This window comes from Akebia trifoliata, chromosome 12 (genome assembly GCF_017979445.1).
Source record: "Akebia trifoliata isolate Shusen 1 chromosome 12, ASM1797944v1, whole genome shotgun sequence".
NCBI classification, from domain to species: Eukaryota; Viridiplantae; Streptophyta; class Magnoliopsida; order Ranunculales; family Lardizabalaceae; genus Akebia; species Akebia trifoliata.
Genome location: NC_141386.1, coordinates 34,508,435 through 34,524,648, shown reverse-complemented (window position 1 = coordinate 34,524,648; position 16,214 = coordinate 34,508,435). Strand labels below are relative to the sequence as shown.

Genomic DNA, 16,214 nt, shown 5'->3' with positions numbered 1-16,214 from the left:
CACCCCGAATGCATATATAATTATAAGAAAATGGAAAATTGTACTATAAATGGCGTCCAATTGGAATGACATCATTATTCGATGGAATAGGTTTTTTTAGGATCGATACAATTTCAATGATCTCAAGGTTTTTTATTTGGCATATATCTAGAACTAATCGATTGATATATATCTAATCCTAACTATATCTCGATTAAGATGTTGTTCCAATTGGTGCATCGTGTTTTCTCCAAAAGTTGATTTCATTAAATAAAGATTGTAAACGAAAAACAACTTTAACTCACATTACATATATGGCTTTCTCTCTTAACGAAAAGAAAAAAAACAAATTAAAGAAGAGGGTTGCTAACTGAATAGTTGAGAATGAATAAAAGTTGGGGTACCAATAGAAGCTCTCTCTTTGTGTTTTCTTTGTAGTTGGATTTTTATTTTTTTGGTTTAGGATTTTATATGAGACTAAATATAATTGTAATAAACTACTGAAATTTTTGAATGAGTGTTCTAATATTGAGATTATAATTTGAGTCAAACGTTTATAATGTTTAAAGAGTGTGGTTTAATACTTAATTGGGGTACGGTGTAATAAATAATGGGATTTTTTTTTCAAAAAATACATAATTTATGTCCAAATTCCGATTTTAGTACACTATTTATTTTAATTCCCAAAACATGCATTTCGAGTGAATTTGCCACTTTTATAATCAATGAATTCCCTGTTATATCTACTAATTCATAGATATTAAAAATGAGTTCACCAGTCCATAAGTTACTAAAATGATAAAGGCATGATTTGGGAATTAAAATAAATAGTGTACCAAACTGGAGTGTAATAATTCATTAAACTTCACGTTCGAAAAAGGAGATTAACCCATAAATAATTTAGGAAACTGGAGTGTAAAAATTAAAATTCGGGGTGCCAATAATAACTCTCTTAAGGAAAGAAAAGATAAGGATAAACTATAAAGAAAGTTGAGGGAAGCTTCGTTAGACTAATTGACGTTGAAACTCACATCACAAATTCACAGTATCACATTACACGTTCTTTTATGAGATTTACTGGGCAGACCTCATTGTTATCTTTTTATTACAATAACTTCCTTGGAGTTATCATAACTCCAAGGCAACCTTTCTTTATAAAATTTATTACTCACTACGCCTCACTTTTTCAAGTTCGTTACCCAACAACCTTTTAATCCGGTCACGGCATCATACATTTTTAAATGTCCACTCTACACTCACTTTGTTATATCTAACATCTCCCTACAATCTCTTTTGACTATTGGCACTCCAACTTTTACTCATTACACCCACATTTCTTAAATTATTTATCACACTCCAATTAACTATTAAACAACACCACTCAAAATTACACGTTGAAACAAATTTAATATTTGTTTACAATAAAGATCAAGCCCATATAAAATTCTAAATCATTGAAATCGTATTTTATTTATTAGTGTTGAAATAGAGTACCCAACTTCTACTTATTGCACCCCAATTAAAATAAAATAAAAATTCAATGATTGAGAATAAGTAAAAGTTGGGGTGTCAATAGAAACTCTCTATATTTTTTTAGGACTTTTATGACATAGATTTAGAATTTTATATGGGCTTGATCCTTAATTTAAGAAATGTGGGTGTAATTAGTAAAAGTTGGACTGCCAATAGCCACTCTCTAGATAAGTGTTAGATATAGAAAATTAAATTGAGAGTAGAATGGACGTTTAAAAGTGTATGATGACGTGAAACTGACTAAAAGGTTTGTTGGAAAAACTAAGGTTTGATGAGTAACAAATTTCATAAAGTAAGGTTGCCTAGGAGTTGTCAGAACTCCAAGGTAGTTTTTGTAATAAGAAGGGAACAGTGAGGTCTGCCTAGTAAATCTCTCTTCTTCTATTTTCTTCTATGTCACTGACTCACTGTCAAAGAGAAAAAAAAGATAAATGAAAGATTCCACGAAGGAAAGGGGAGGGGCCACCACTTTATTCTATAAATAAATGTTGTTAATGTAAAAGAGGAATTAAAATTGAGGAAGAAAGTAATGGCGAGATTCATGACTAGTCTTGTGATGTTGTTCTCTTGTATCATCATCCACTTCACTTATTACTGCTTCAGTGAAGAAGATTCCAAGTTACAGCTGCGTTGCTTACCGAAAGAGAGAGAAGCTTTACTAAAGTTCAAAGAAGGTCTCATTGATCCCACACATCGCCTCTCTTCTTGGGTCCTCTCCCAACAACAACAACAAGAAGACTGCTGCACTTGGAATGGAATAACCTGCGACAACACTACCGGACACGTCATCAAGCTTGATCTCCGGTATGACCCATTTCTTTACGATAATGGATTTCTCGAGCTTTTTGATAGGAGAAGGCTGGTGGCGAGTAGAGAGGTAAATCCTTCATTGCTTGAGTTGAAACATTTGAATTACTTGGATTTGAGTTGGAACAATTTCTCTTATTTCAAAATTCCCAACTTTTTTGGATCTTTCCATGAATTGAGATATCTCAATCTCTCTGAAGCAATGTTTGCTGGTGTTATTCCACCTCATCTTGGTAATCTCTCCAACTTGCTTTCTCTCGATCTCTCTTGTACTATCAGTTCTATACTTTACAATGACAATGTTATTGGAAATATGAATTGGATCTCTCATCTTTCTTCTCTTCAACACCTTGACATGAGTGGAATCAACTTTTCCAATATTATTAGTAATGAGGCATCACAATTCATCAACTTGCTTCCTACTTTAAAAGAGTTGCACTTGTCTAAATGTGGACTATCTCTCACTCATCTTTCATCATCATCATTTCTTAATAATCTCACATCTCTTTCCATCCTTGATCTTAGCGCGAATGATTTTGAAGGTCCAATCCCAAATGCTCTTTGGAACATGACTTCTCTTATTTTCCTTGATCTCTCTTACAACCTTTTCAATTCTAATCGTCCAATTCTTGATGCTTCAAGGAATCTCTGCTCATTGAAAACATTATACCTTAATGGGAACAAATTAGCAGGGAAAATAACTGATAAGTACTTGTCTTCATGCTTCAAGGATACTTTGGAGTTATTGGATTTGTCATCTAATGAACTCAGTGGGTATTTGCCTAATTGGATGGGCCAGTTTAAGAATCTAAAATACCTTTCTCTTTCATCCAACTCATTTTATGGTCCTATTCCCACATCTTTCGGCTCATTGTCGACTTTGAGAGAATTATATCTCAATGACAATCAATTGAATGGTCCTATTCCCACATCTCTCGGCTCATTGTCGACTTTGAGAGAATTATATCTCAATGACAATCAATTGAATGGTCCTATTCCCACATCTCTCGGCTCATTGTCGACTTTGAGAGCATTACATCTCACTTCTAATCACTTGAATGGTACTGTTCCAGAAAGCCTAGGACAACTTTCAGAGCTAAAACAATTGGGTCTTTCTTTCAATTCTTTAAAAGGTGTTGTATCTGAGGTTCATTTTGCTCAACTCTCCAAACTAGAAGATTTGGGTATGAGTTCTAACTCTTTGGTTTTGAAAGTTGGACCAAATTGGGTACCTCCTTTCCAACTGAAGAATTTGCGAATGTCATCTTGCATAATTGGTCTCCCGTTTCCCAAATGGCTTCGAACACAAACTACTGTTATTGTATTGGATATCTCCAATGCAAGCATTTCAGATTCCATTCCAAACTGGTTTGTGAACCTCTCTTCTGATTTATCCTTCTTAAATCTCTCTCACAATCAGATCCATGGCAAGGTGCCTACTTTTGTGGCGTCAAATAATCAATTTTTGAGTCTGCTTTTGAGTTCCAACAAATTTGAGGGTCACTTACCACATTTTCCTTCCAATGTTCATATATTGGATCTCTCCAATAACTCAATTTCAGGAACTATACCACAAAGTATAGATGATATGATGCCTAGATTACTGAGTTTGTTTCTTTCTGATAACAATATTGGTGGCAACATCCCTCGTTCATTATGTAAAATGAAGAACTTAAAGCTTCTTGATCTCTCAAAAAATCATTTGTATGGACATCTCCCTCATTGTCTGGGTAATTTACCCCTCTTGACAGTTTTAGATTTATCATCCAACAATCTCTCAGGAGTTATTCCAAATTCAATGGGTCAATCACAGCTACTATCATTGCACTTGAACAACAACAGCTTTAGAGGAATGTTCCCCTTCGCCTTACAAAACTGCTTAGGTTTGATTGTTCTTGACCTTGGAGAGAATAAATTATCCGGGAACATACCTGTATGGATCGGAAAAAGCCTGACATCGTTACAAATTTTAAGGCTGAAGTCTAATAAGTTTGATGGTGATATTCCTTCACAACTGTGCTATCTATCTAATCTTCTAATAATGGACCTCGCTAGTAACAATTTATCTGGAATCATCCCCCATTGTTTCGGGAATTTCAATGCTATGGCTTCCAATCAAACAGGACAGTACATTTATCAGCGCGATGAAGGAATTGAATACAAGGATCAAATAACGGAAGTCATAAGAGGAAGAGAAGATGAATATAGAAAACTGCTACCATTCGTCGTCAACATGGACCTTTCAAATAATAAGTTGGTAGGACAGATACCTGAGGAGCTAACCGATCTTTATCGACTATATAATTTGAATTTATCAAGAAATTTTTTAACTGGAAGTATCCCAGCGAAGATTGGTCAAATGAGTTCATTGGAAGCTCTCGATTTATCCAGGAACCGTCTTTCAGGCACAATTCCTCAAAGCCTATCAAATTTAACATTTTTGAATCACTTGAACCTATCGTACAACAACTTGTCGGGACAAATTCCATCAGGCAACCAACTTCAAACCCTTGTTGATCCTTCGATTTATAAGGACAATCCAGGACTTTGTGGAGTTCCATTGAAGAAGAAGTGCTTAGCTGATGTGCCATCACAACCTCCCACAGTTGATGAAAAAGAAGAGGAGTCAAAAATAGGTTGGTTCCATATTGGAATGACATCAGGATTCGTGGTTGGAAATTGGGTAGTTTTTGGTGTTTTATTATTCAAGAAGACTTGGAGGTACGTTTATTTCCAATTTGTGGACGATATCACAGACACATTGTATGCAGTGATAGTAGTGTCAGTAACTCGACTGAAGAAAAGGCTCAAGTGCAACCCGAATGAAGAATAAAAAAATTTGCTTTGTTTGTTGGTCAGTCGTGTACTCTTTATTTATATAATGGGGGCTTTTGTGTTTGCATTTACAAGAATAATGTGTAATTTTATTAGTTTCTTAGTACAATACATATAGGTATCTTAAGAGGTCATTTAAGCCTATTGACTCAATTCAACCTTCGTAGACCTACACTGAAATTACTTGAATCATTGTTAGCAATTTGACCAACAATTCACAAAGTATACATGAATTATACAATAATTGATTAAAATAGCCGTAAAATTCAATTATTGATAAAATATGCCTTTTTTACTTAAAACAAAGTATTCACAATTTGTTCATCTCTCAAATTAAATAATTCAAACAACTGTGTATAATTATGGGTTAAAACACAAGTCATATTTTTTACATGGTAATGCAATCTTCACTCACCCCTCATCCTTCACAGTTTCCTTTATTTTTGTTTTATCTTTCTTTACTTCTTTCCCTATCTCTTTGGATTTTTTGGATGGGAGTCTCAATGGAAAATCTTATTCAACTTAGTAGGAGAATCTATGTTGTGTGGTTACGAAGTTTTGTGTTAATAGTGCAATTTGCTTTTAATGAATCTTTATATTATTTTCTTTTATTATTTTAAATGTATTTTATACTAATTTAGAATATATGAATTAAAATGTCTACCATAGGAATCAGCCGTCAAATGTCTAACTTTATCAATCTTAAGCAATTAATGGTTTGGAATCAGTAGTTGAAAAGTTAATTTAGCAAATAACTCTGCAAATTTAACGTAAACGTGTAAGAGGTCCTCGGGGGTCTTCATTGTTCGTAGGGTTACTTCGTGGAACTTCAATTGTTTTCTTGATATCCTTCTCAAAAGATTTTCACTAATATCTCGATTCGACCATGTAGTTCATCGGCATACAGTCAAAATTAGAGCACATCTAAAACAACAAAATTGATGCGAAAGAGTGGAGATAATCTAACTAGCAATACTGAAAACATTGGAAATTGAAGGTGAACCAAAAGGGCTGTCTCCACATAGCATACACGTGTATCCGACTCACAACCAATTATTAAAAGGATCAATGATCAGTTAGATGACTGCCATCATTAAATTAACCTTCTCCACATTAGAGCACATTTGCTTTTGAAAGCATCCCTCAAGCGTTATTAAACATGTTAGCGTTGACCAACCTACCAAAAAAATGGGCATGAAACTTCATCACAGAGTACACTGATAAAAGGTATAACCTAACTCGAGTGAAAACATCTACAATTAATAGAAATATATGATATTGCAATGGAAAATGAAATCATGACAGTTACAAGCACACCAGCAATCCTCTGCTTTTACACACAAAGAAAGCCTCCTGATTGATAATATAAGCAAATATAAATTAATCCACTGAAACAGGTTGCATCTTTTCAGCCTCTTGCCTCAACTCTTGAAATAGTACGGACGATAGGTATCTCTCTCCAAAACTTGGATGAATAGTCTGAAAGTGATATAATAAGCAGTTGTCAGTAAACTTAATCCTCAACTCTAGTTAGATCGTTAAAGGGTTACTACAAAAGTGTAACAACATCATCATTATAATCAAAGCCTTGTCCCAAAGATTTGGGATAGGCTAAATGGATCTTGTTCACCCATTAATTCCACTCTATCTAGATCTACAGACATGTCTTCTGTTATTGAAAGTGTTTTCCTATCTCCTTCTACTCTCTCAATCCACATTCTTTAAGTCTTCCTCGTTCTCGTTTAGAACTTTGAACTTGAATATTTCCTCCAATTGGGGTTGTAGTCAGTCTTTGTTGAACATGTTTAAACCATCTTCTTCCAACAGCTGTGTGACAACAATGTTACTTATTTCATTTAATTATGAAGTTAGAAGATCAACGCAGTATAGGGTGTCAATGGGTTCATGATTTTCCAACATACATGAACTCAAACCCAGAGGTGAGTTTCTGGACCCAATTAATAATTAAGTTGGGTTTGGGTATCCAGGTATACAGTTTTTTTAAATAATTATCAAACCAAATAACCAAACATTCCATAACAAAAACCCTTTGGGCTCAAATTTGTAGACCCTATCAAATGTGAATATATTGGTACCCAACCCATTGTCACCTGTATTAATTCCTAAAATGTAAGTTTAGATACTTCGTTGATAACTGGAATCAAAGATTTTAACATAATTTGTGAAGAAAAAAAAAGTTATTCATACCACAATAAGTTTGCCTTTGTTCTCTGGCTTTCTTGCAAGCCTTAATGCTGCAACTGTATTAGCACCAGAGGAAATCCCCACCTAAAACAGAAGGTTGACACATAATTGATAAATAAGAAATGAACACCTATACATCATCATTTAGAACACCTGCTATGGGTCCCATAGCTTGGTTGACAAACTGCAATGCAACTCTGAGGTCGTAGGTTCAAGACCCCAACATATCCATCTAAAAAAAAAACCAAAATTCTGTGTAAAACACACAAATTATCAAAATGAAAACTATTACCATAAGTCCTTCTGTTAGAGCTAACTTTCTAGCCATATTCACTGCATCTTCACTAGTGACCTACCACAAAAAAAAATTCAAACTATAAGCTGAACATTATTCAGGTTAAATACAGTGTTTTGATTTATTAGAATGGGTGTTATAAAAGTATTAAACTGATATTGTTTAAATTCTGTACTTATCAAAGAAAAAAAGAAATTGAAAAATCCTTAGTAATACTTGCCTCGAGGACTCCTTCCATTACATCCATGTCCAATATATCTGGTTTGAAGCCGACCCCATTTCCAGTTATTTGATGAGGACCTATTCCAAGTAATTTCCGTAAATATTAATAATCCCAGCATTGGAATAATATTATAAATCAAAACTGCAAATCTGATTAAGATAAACAATCTCTCAACATCAAAGTAGCGATCGATCATAGAAATACTAAAGTTTTCATTTTTTTACACTTCTTCAATAATAGATTACAGAACCCAATTAATTACTACTTAACTTTTAACTACTAAACAAATGCAGATTGAATGAAGTAGACACGCAATAAAACTATAATTATAATTTACCTGGTTTACCACCATTTAGTATGTTGCTTTCTGCAGGCTCAAGTCCATAAATCTGCAAAACGAAGAAACAAAAAAAAGTGAGAAAATGTAACAATATGTTTAACAATGCATTAACAAATGAACAAATAGATAAAATAATTACCTTAACATCAGGATTCTTTGATTTGAGATACCTTCCAACACCAGAGACAGTACCTCCACTTCCTATTCCCATAACAAAGATGTCAACTTGTCCAAGAGTATCCTCCCATATCTCAGGACCCGTAGTCTCAAAATGCACCTGTTTCATAAGAATGTAAGTTTAAGAAAAAATAAATATTACATATTTTGATTAGATACTGGATCCTCAAATCCTTTGAGCAGGATATATGGACTCTCTCGAATATGTGCCTAACGTAAATTTTACGATTTCATGTGTCTGGATGACATTTTCCTCATCTAATTCGACAATTGCAGGATATCTACCTGAGTATTAGCAGGATTTGAAAATTGTTGTAGCATGAAAGCATCTGGTGTGGATTCTAAAAGCTGATAAGCCTTCTTAACTGTTCCACCCATTCCCTTAGTAGGATCAGTGAGGATTAAATCAGCTCCGAATGCTCTCATAGTCACCCTCCTCTCTAGGCTTGTGTAAGAAGGCATAGTGAGAACCATTTTGTAGCCTTTCATAGCTGCCATAAATGCCATACTTATCCCCATATTTCCTGATGTAGGCTCAATCAGCACTGTCTGTTATACGATACAAGCAGAGGTTAGAAGAATTACAAATCAAGACACTGTTTGGTTGAAGCTATAACTATATTCAAGTAAAACTATTCGAAGCATAAATCATCTCTTTTGGAGGATAGACTTTATCACCATAAAACTTGTATTTTTAGCAAAACAATAAAATAACCCTACATCCCAAATATCTGGTTTTGGGCCAGCTAAACGAATCTTGTTCTCCTACATTCCACTCGGTTTAGAGTGAAGTCTTCTGTCTTTGAAACTTGGAAGTGTTTTCATATCTGCTTTCACCATCTCTGTACACGTTTTACTAGGTCTTCCTCTCCTCTCACTTTTTTAGGACCTTCAACTTGAATCTTGCTTCTAACTGGGGCTGTAATCAGCCTTCATTGAACACGCCCAAATCATTTCAGTCAACTCTCTATAAGTTTATCACCTATTGGATCTACTCCTACATTATTATTTGTTTTTCAATTGCACTCCTTTTAGTTTTATCTTTTCTAGTCTTTCCACTCATATGGCTCAACATCCTCATCTCGCTATACTTAATTTATTAGCATAAAGCTTCTAGATTGACAAACATCTAACTCTAAAAAGCATAACTGGTATTACCACTGACTTAGAAATTAAGACAGCTGCTATTGGCACCCCATCTTTTACTTATTACAACCAAATTTCTTATATTATTTATCACACCCCAATTAAAGATTAAAACACACAATCCAAAAATTATAAAGGTTGTCTCAAGTTATTATCTCAACATTATAAAACTCATTCAAACAATTTATGTAGTTGTTTATTATTAGGATTAGGCTCATATAAAAATAGAAATCTAACTAAAATAAAAATGAGAGGGCTCTAATGGCACCCCAACTTTTACTTATTCTCAACCAATCACTTGTTTTTTTTATTTTATAATTTGGGTTGTAATAAGTAAAAGTTGGGGTACCCATGGCAGCTCTATAAAATAACTATTATGATCTCATAACTCTACTCAACTCAGATAGAATTATACTATCAATCAAACACCCTCAAAATCTAAATCATGAATAAGAGCTAGCAAGATGGTGAATTAAGGGGAAGTTGAATTCACCTTGCCAGGAGCTATCAACTGTTTCTTTTCTGCATCCAAGATCATTGCCAACGCAGGTCTGGTACAACAAGTTTAATAAAGTGGATATAATTAACAAAATAAATAGTACATTATATATAGTATGTGGGATCGTTTCATCTCTATCATTGATTAGCAGACTTTGGTTAGACTATAATACTTGTGACCGTCTAATCAACGGACTTTATTATGATTATCTATGGCCTGTCCAAGAAGCCCAGCCCAAATTAATCCTTCATATAAAATTATAAACTTTGGATTATTTTTTTGATCTATGACTTATACACTTAGTTGTTCATGATCAAGTCAATAATTTCGGATCGATAAATGAACCATAATGAGATTCCAAACTACCTATCTTTGATGCTGGCAGTTGGTTGCATCATCTCTTGCTTGACAGCTACATAACCTCCACAACCTTCAGTGACTTTGTTAAGATATACGAGCGGAGTTTTCCCGATTAGCTGAAATATGAAATAATGGAAAATTTTAGAGAGATACTATTAACACACCAATCTATACACACAAAATGTCTAATTTCAAAAGGATTGGTGTGTTATAAGTAAAATTTGACGTGTTAATGCTTTCGTCTCCATTTTGATCCACTTAAAATGTTAAAATTACATGACCCGTTGGGTGCCAGGTTATGAGTTATCTCATACGGAAATCCGGGTAGGACCCAATTCTAATCAGGTTTGAAACGGAGCAGGTTAGAAACAGACCCGAATTTAATAGGGTCTCATAATCGGGTCTGGCCTGTTGGACAATTGTCAGCAATGAGCCCACATAACTGAGGCCCACCAAATTTTGATGAGGCAAGTTGGACGCACCAAATATGTACCAATATGACGGCTGAAAATCATGCACCATTAGCCGAATAATAAATTTAGAAAAAGCCCTCAGATGGAGGGAATTCTTTCTAAACAACCCCTAGCTTTTTTATGTTAATTCAAATCCTAGGGATCAACCTTTGACCTAATCATCGAATCGAGATTAATCCTTTATAATTTGAACACGAATGATTGGGATCAACATTCAAATTGATAAGAGATTGACAATTTTATAATACATAAAATTTTGGTTTTTTTTTTGTTGGCTAGAGCTGAGGGAGAAGACCAAGGTCAAGGGGCATGTTATCAGTTCGAAAACACGGGTTTAATTTCAAAGAAACTATTTTTTGAAAAAATTAAAATTGTTTTCTAAAAGAATGAATTTTCTTTTTAAAAAAAATCTGTAGTTTTTTTTTTTCCCAACAAGTAATTTTCTTTGAAAATGCGCAATCATAATTCATACACACTCAAACCGAATTTTCCAACCGAATTTCCTAAACAATCATAAAAATAAGGTAACGGCTGAATTTCTTTGAAAAAGGGGAAAAGTTTTCTAGAAAAACAAATTTCCCATCTTTTATGCCTAAACAGACCCAGTTCCTTTATTTGGTAAGATAGACAAATGTATCAGACGGCTGATTGGCTACAGTAATCCAATCAAGTTCTGCTTTTTCACCCATTTGTGAAAAAACAAAATTCCAAAATATCTAAAATTTCAGTATAAAAGAGGGAAAAAACGAAGTAAAAGAAGAAGAATTTGCCTGAGAAACATCCTTCTTCACGTTGATTCCGGGCAGATCCTTTGGAAGATCCCTGATTTTGTCCACAAAAGAACGAGAATCGAAGCTTGGTTGAGTTGAGAAATCGCTCTTTTGAAGGAAAGAGTTGCAGAATTTAGATCCTCTCCTGCTCAAACTCAAGATTCTCGCCATTACTGGTGCTAGACACAAACACACACACACACACACACACACACGGAGAGAGAGAGAGAGAGGTTCTCTAATATCTGCGACGGCGGTTGAAAACCAAGTAATCTAGTTGAGACCCTTTTATAAGATTTTATAAATAATAAAAAAAGATTTTTTTTCCTTTTTTTTTTTTTTTTGAAAAAAAATAAATAAAACTTATTTATCATGTTTTTCTCGTAATAATGCCAATTGCTCGCTTGGCTTGGTCACTCGGCTTCTCTTGCTGATTTACGCCCAAGTGTGGGGGCGGTAGTGTTGTAGCAACTAATGTACTGTGGTGTGGTGGCTCACAATTCGATGGCTTTCTGTTCCAGATTAGGTTCATCCAGATCCAATCGAGTAAATGGGTTGCTAGTCAGTAGTGTTGTGGATGGATCGGGGTTGGATAAGACTGATTTGATTTGGCCTCATACTTGAATTGGATCCAAAACTTATTTGATAAAGTTCCTCACCTAATCGTTTTGATTTCTAATAATAGAGAAATCTAATACTTAGGCAGTGTTTGTTTATGCTATTTTTTAGTGTTTATTGTTGAAAAAAATTAAATTCAACACTTTTTGTCAAAATAATGTGTTTGTTTACTCTATATTTTCAGTGCTTATTGTTGAAAATAAGTAAAAAAGATTCAGCACTATTTTGATGCTGAAAAAAAGTGTTGAAGCGATAAACACTTCATTTTTTTTACATGGATAAGTATGTCCTTCGTTTTTTTTTTTTTTTTTTTTTTGAGCTTGGACAAGTATGTCCTTATTCTTAAAAGGATATTACCTCTTACATCTCATGGATAAGTATATAAGCACCCCACAAATTAATAAACCCACATCATGACTAAATTATTTTGTTTTATATGGGTTAAAAGTTTTGGAATGAGTTGATTTTTGATAAGGATGATTTCCGCATTAGTATATAAGCACCCCACAAATTAATAAACCCATACCATGGCTAAATTATTTTGTCTTATATGAGTTAAAATTTTTGGAATAAATTGATTTTTGATGTGGATGATCTTTACAATGAGGAGATCATCCTCACCAAAAATCAGCACATCCTGAAACTTCTAACCCTATCAAAATATGTTCAAGAACCGTAAATCGTCCCTTTTTAAATTAAAAAAAAAATTATTTTTGACAAGTTAGAAGTTTAAAAATGGGTTGATTTTCAGTGAGGGTGATCTCTAGACTATATAGACCATCCTCATTAAAATTTTGCTTATTCCAAAAACTTTAACCCATATAAAACAAAAAAAAACAAAAAAAATTGGTTATAGTGTGGGTTACCCTTATTAATTCATAGGGTGCTTTTATAATTACACATCCTTCATTTCCATCGAAAATTATTCATCCAAAATTAAGTTATTTTAATGTTGACTTCAAATTTTGGTAACTTATATGATATTATTATTTTTAATTTAAAATTTGTGGGCTTTTATAAATAGAAATTATTATTTATAAATTGAAGATTTTAGTATTATTTATTATTTAAAAATGAATTGTATTTTAATTTTATAAGAAATAATATATTTTATTGTGTTTGATAAGAAATATGTATTTAAAATATAAAATCAATGTATAATATGATTGTAAGGGTAACAAAGACAATTTACCAACTTCAGCAATGTGTAACAAATATGATTCAGCATCTAAACAAACAACTTTTTCAGTTCTTAAATTCAACGCTTATAAGTTTCAGCACTTAATACTATTTAACACTTATTTTTTTCAGTTTAACAAACAACACCTTAGTATGAAAGTCACTAGGCTAAGGCCATTAATTCTAGAATGACTATTTATATCAAAATTGGGTTAGAACCCCCCCCCCCAACCACACGAATGACTAAGGTCCATCAACCCTAGACCACACCAAGAAAATCTTGCTAGCGGTGGACTCCATTACATATTTAAATTAGAAGGTCCTCTATACCATTTTGCATTAAATCTACCTATAATAATATCATATCATAATAGTTCATGATTATTAAAAATTGAAGTTCCAACTTGCCAAGTTGGCTAAAGTTTGCAAATGTTGACTAGGGTTAAAAACCCACTTTCACTTGCAAAGTACTAACTACTCTATTGAAAAATAGAACTGATATTGTCACACCAATTCCTATGTCAATCACCAAATAATTGCATAAAGTTATGGCATTAGCAAAAGTTGGTGTGGCAATAGTAACCCACTTAAAAAATTATCAAAGACTTCACATTTAATTTTGCATAGAGTTCATTTACTTTCAACTACATCATTGATAAATATTTAATTAGATTACTTATTGTTCTTATAGATAATTTACAATTATAAGTAGGCTAATGATTTTCTAATACAAGTATTTTCACTCGGTCTAACATGGCAAGGCATCGAATTGTTGATCGGTTTCTTGTGCATCTCGAAAGAACCAATCAATAGTTATCTATCCTTACCACATAAAGCTGAGTGAAAAATACTTCGAGTAAAAAAATCACAACTCTTACTTTGAATACATCAAGTAATTGGGTAACTGGATATCCATTGACACCCTAAACTTTTGTGGTGGGAAATCATACTATTGAGATTTGATTAAAAACTTGATTCGACGAGATCTAACACATTAGTCCTAGATCAGAAAGTGATCTCACCCATTGATAGCCCTAATTAGAATGTTTTTATCTAACATGTATCTTAAGATGACACATGTACGCGATAATGCAATCTAAATTTTGTTCCCACATCATCAATTGATTGGAGATGCATATTAACATGGTCCTTCAAAAGCACTAAAACAGAGTAGTTGTGATGAGTATAAAAAAATTGGTTTTCAAGCCCATGACTAATATTCAAATCTAATAATAATAAAAATGGTTTTTGGTTTTGTAGATCTATCAAAGAGCGTGCCAAACATTTATAAATGGGCCTGATGATCAAACCACACTGCTTGAATATTGACTTTTGTGGGGTCCAGCGGATACGTTAAGTTACGTATACGGTATATTGTCTTGGCTTAGAACTAGCTCGAAGCCGAGTCGATAAGCGCGAGCCACACTAGGTAATAAGGTTCAATGAACTCGTCCCGGGAGAGACGGCTGTCAAAGATTCTCAAGCAACGCCCCTTACATGCTGGCAAGAGTCAAAACTAGGCACATCCGGACATCCTATCACTGTCTTTGGATCGGATCGGTTTCTAAATCCAGTTAGATCCGACAGAGTGATACTACAATGAGAAAAATACAAAAATGGATATTTGTTGTTCTGAAATTACTGGTTCAGGTTTTTTTTTTTTTTAATTCTTCAAATTTGGATATATCAATTTGGTTAAAGGGTAAATTCCCAAATAATTATAATTTTTTTTTTTGATATTTTCGAAATGTTGTTAATGTTGATAAAGTCATCACGTAATGCTTATAATTTGGTAACATTTTGCCAACATTACATGTTAATTGTGTCAACATTAGCAATATTTTGAAAATACCAAAAACTTCAGTAATAATTTGGAAATTTACCCTCTGATTAAGGATAAATTTTCAAATAATTATCGAAATTTTCAAAAATGCCGAAAGTATTACATGTGTTAACATTTGACACACCTATCACATAATGTTGACAAATTAGTATCACATTATCAACATTACATGATAACTTTACCAATATTAGCAACACTTTGAAAATATCGAAATTTTTTGTAATTATTTAGAAATTTACCTTGTGATTAACTCGTCTAATTTCTTAGTTAAGATTTCATTGTTCTAGGCACTTATTTGTTGGAGAGATATCGATCAATTTCAAGTTGTTAATTGATCATAGAAGATAAATTTTAATCTATTTTGATCAAGTTTCCTTCTTATTAATCTGGAAGTTATCTTTTAAATGCAACGAAATGATTAAGTTCTTGAGCAAAAAATCTATTTGTTTATTTTATATTAAAATAAGTATATGATATATGATCATTTATTTTTTAAATTTACTCATTAGTCTAGGTTTCGTATTTTATGTAAAATCATGATCTAGAATGGTCTCTTGTCTCTATAATAACATATAATGTCTATGTGACACATTTTTATTGGAGTTTAAACACATTTGGCTAGGAGCCTTACTTGCTTTAAACTCCAATCAAAACATGCAACACAAAATATTTGGAATGAGACACCATTCTGAACCCTGATTCTTATGTAAATACTCTTTTGTTTGGGTTCAAAAAAAGGGTATAAAGGTAAAATCATGAAATGAAGATGCGATTAATATTCCTTTTGTTAAAAACAAAAGTAAATTTGTAATTTTAATAAATATTTTTAAAAATGCATGCATCTTGGTAAAACGTCCTAATCTAAAGATACACATCAATCATTAAACCATGTTGTATGATATTTGGTAAAATGTTCCTTTAAAGAGAAAGTT

At 33.0% G+C, this 16,214-nt stretch overlaps 2 protein-coding genes across 2 annotated transcripts; one reads left to right on the top strand and one right to left on the bottom strand.

Moving 5' to 3' along the window:
* The first annotated feature begins 1,963 nt into the window (after positions 1-1,963).
* Positions 1,964-5,343, top strand: LOC147389815 (receptor-like protein EIX2). The gene has a single exon (XM_086419925.1). It carries the CDS (start codon positions 2,042-2,044, stop codon positions 5,150-5,152), a length of 3,111 nt encoding a protein of 1,036 aa, XP_086276051.1. The 5' UTR covers positions 1,964-2,041; the 3' UTR covers positions 5,153-5,343.
* Positions 5,344-6,413: 1,070 nt separating this feature from the next.
* On the bottom strand, positions 6,414-11,897 carry CYSC1 (cysteine synthase C1). The gene is made up of 10 exons (XM_086418364.1): positions 11,643-11,897; positions 10,406-10,515; positions 10,034-10,091; positions 8,680-8,943; positions 8,357-8,494; positions 8,215-8,266; positions 7,875-7,954; positions 7,652-7,711; positions 7,363-7,443; positions 6,414-6,633 (listed from the first exon to the last, which is right to left on the bottom strand). Exons 1-10 carry the CDS (start codon positions 11,811-11,813, stop codon positions 6,535-6,537), a joined length of 1,113 nt encoding a protein of 370 aa, XP_086274490.1. The 5' UTR covers positions 11,814-11,897; the 3' UTR covers positions 6,414-6,534.
* Between the last annotated feature and the right edge of the window lie 4,317 nt (positions 11,898-16,214).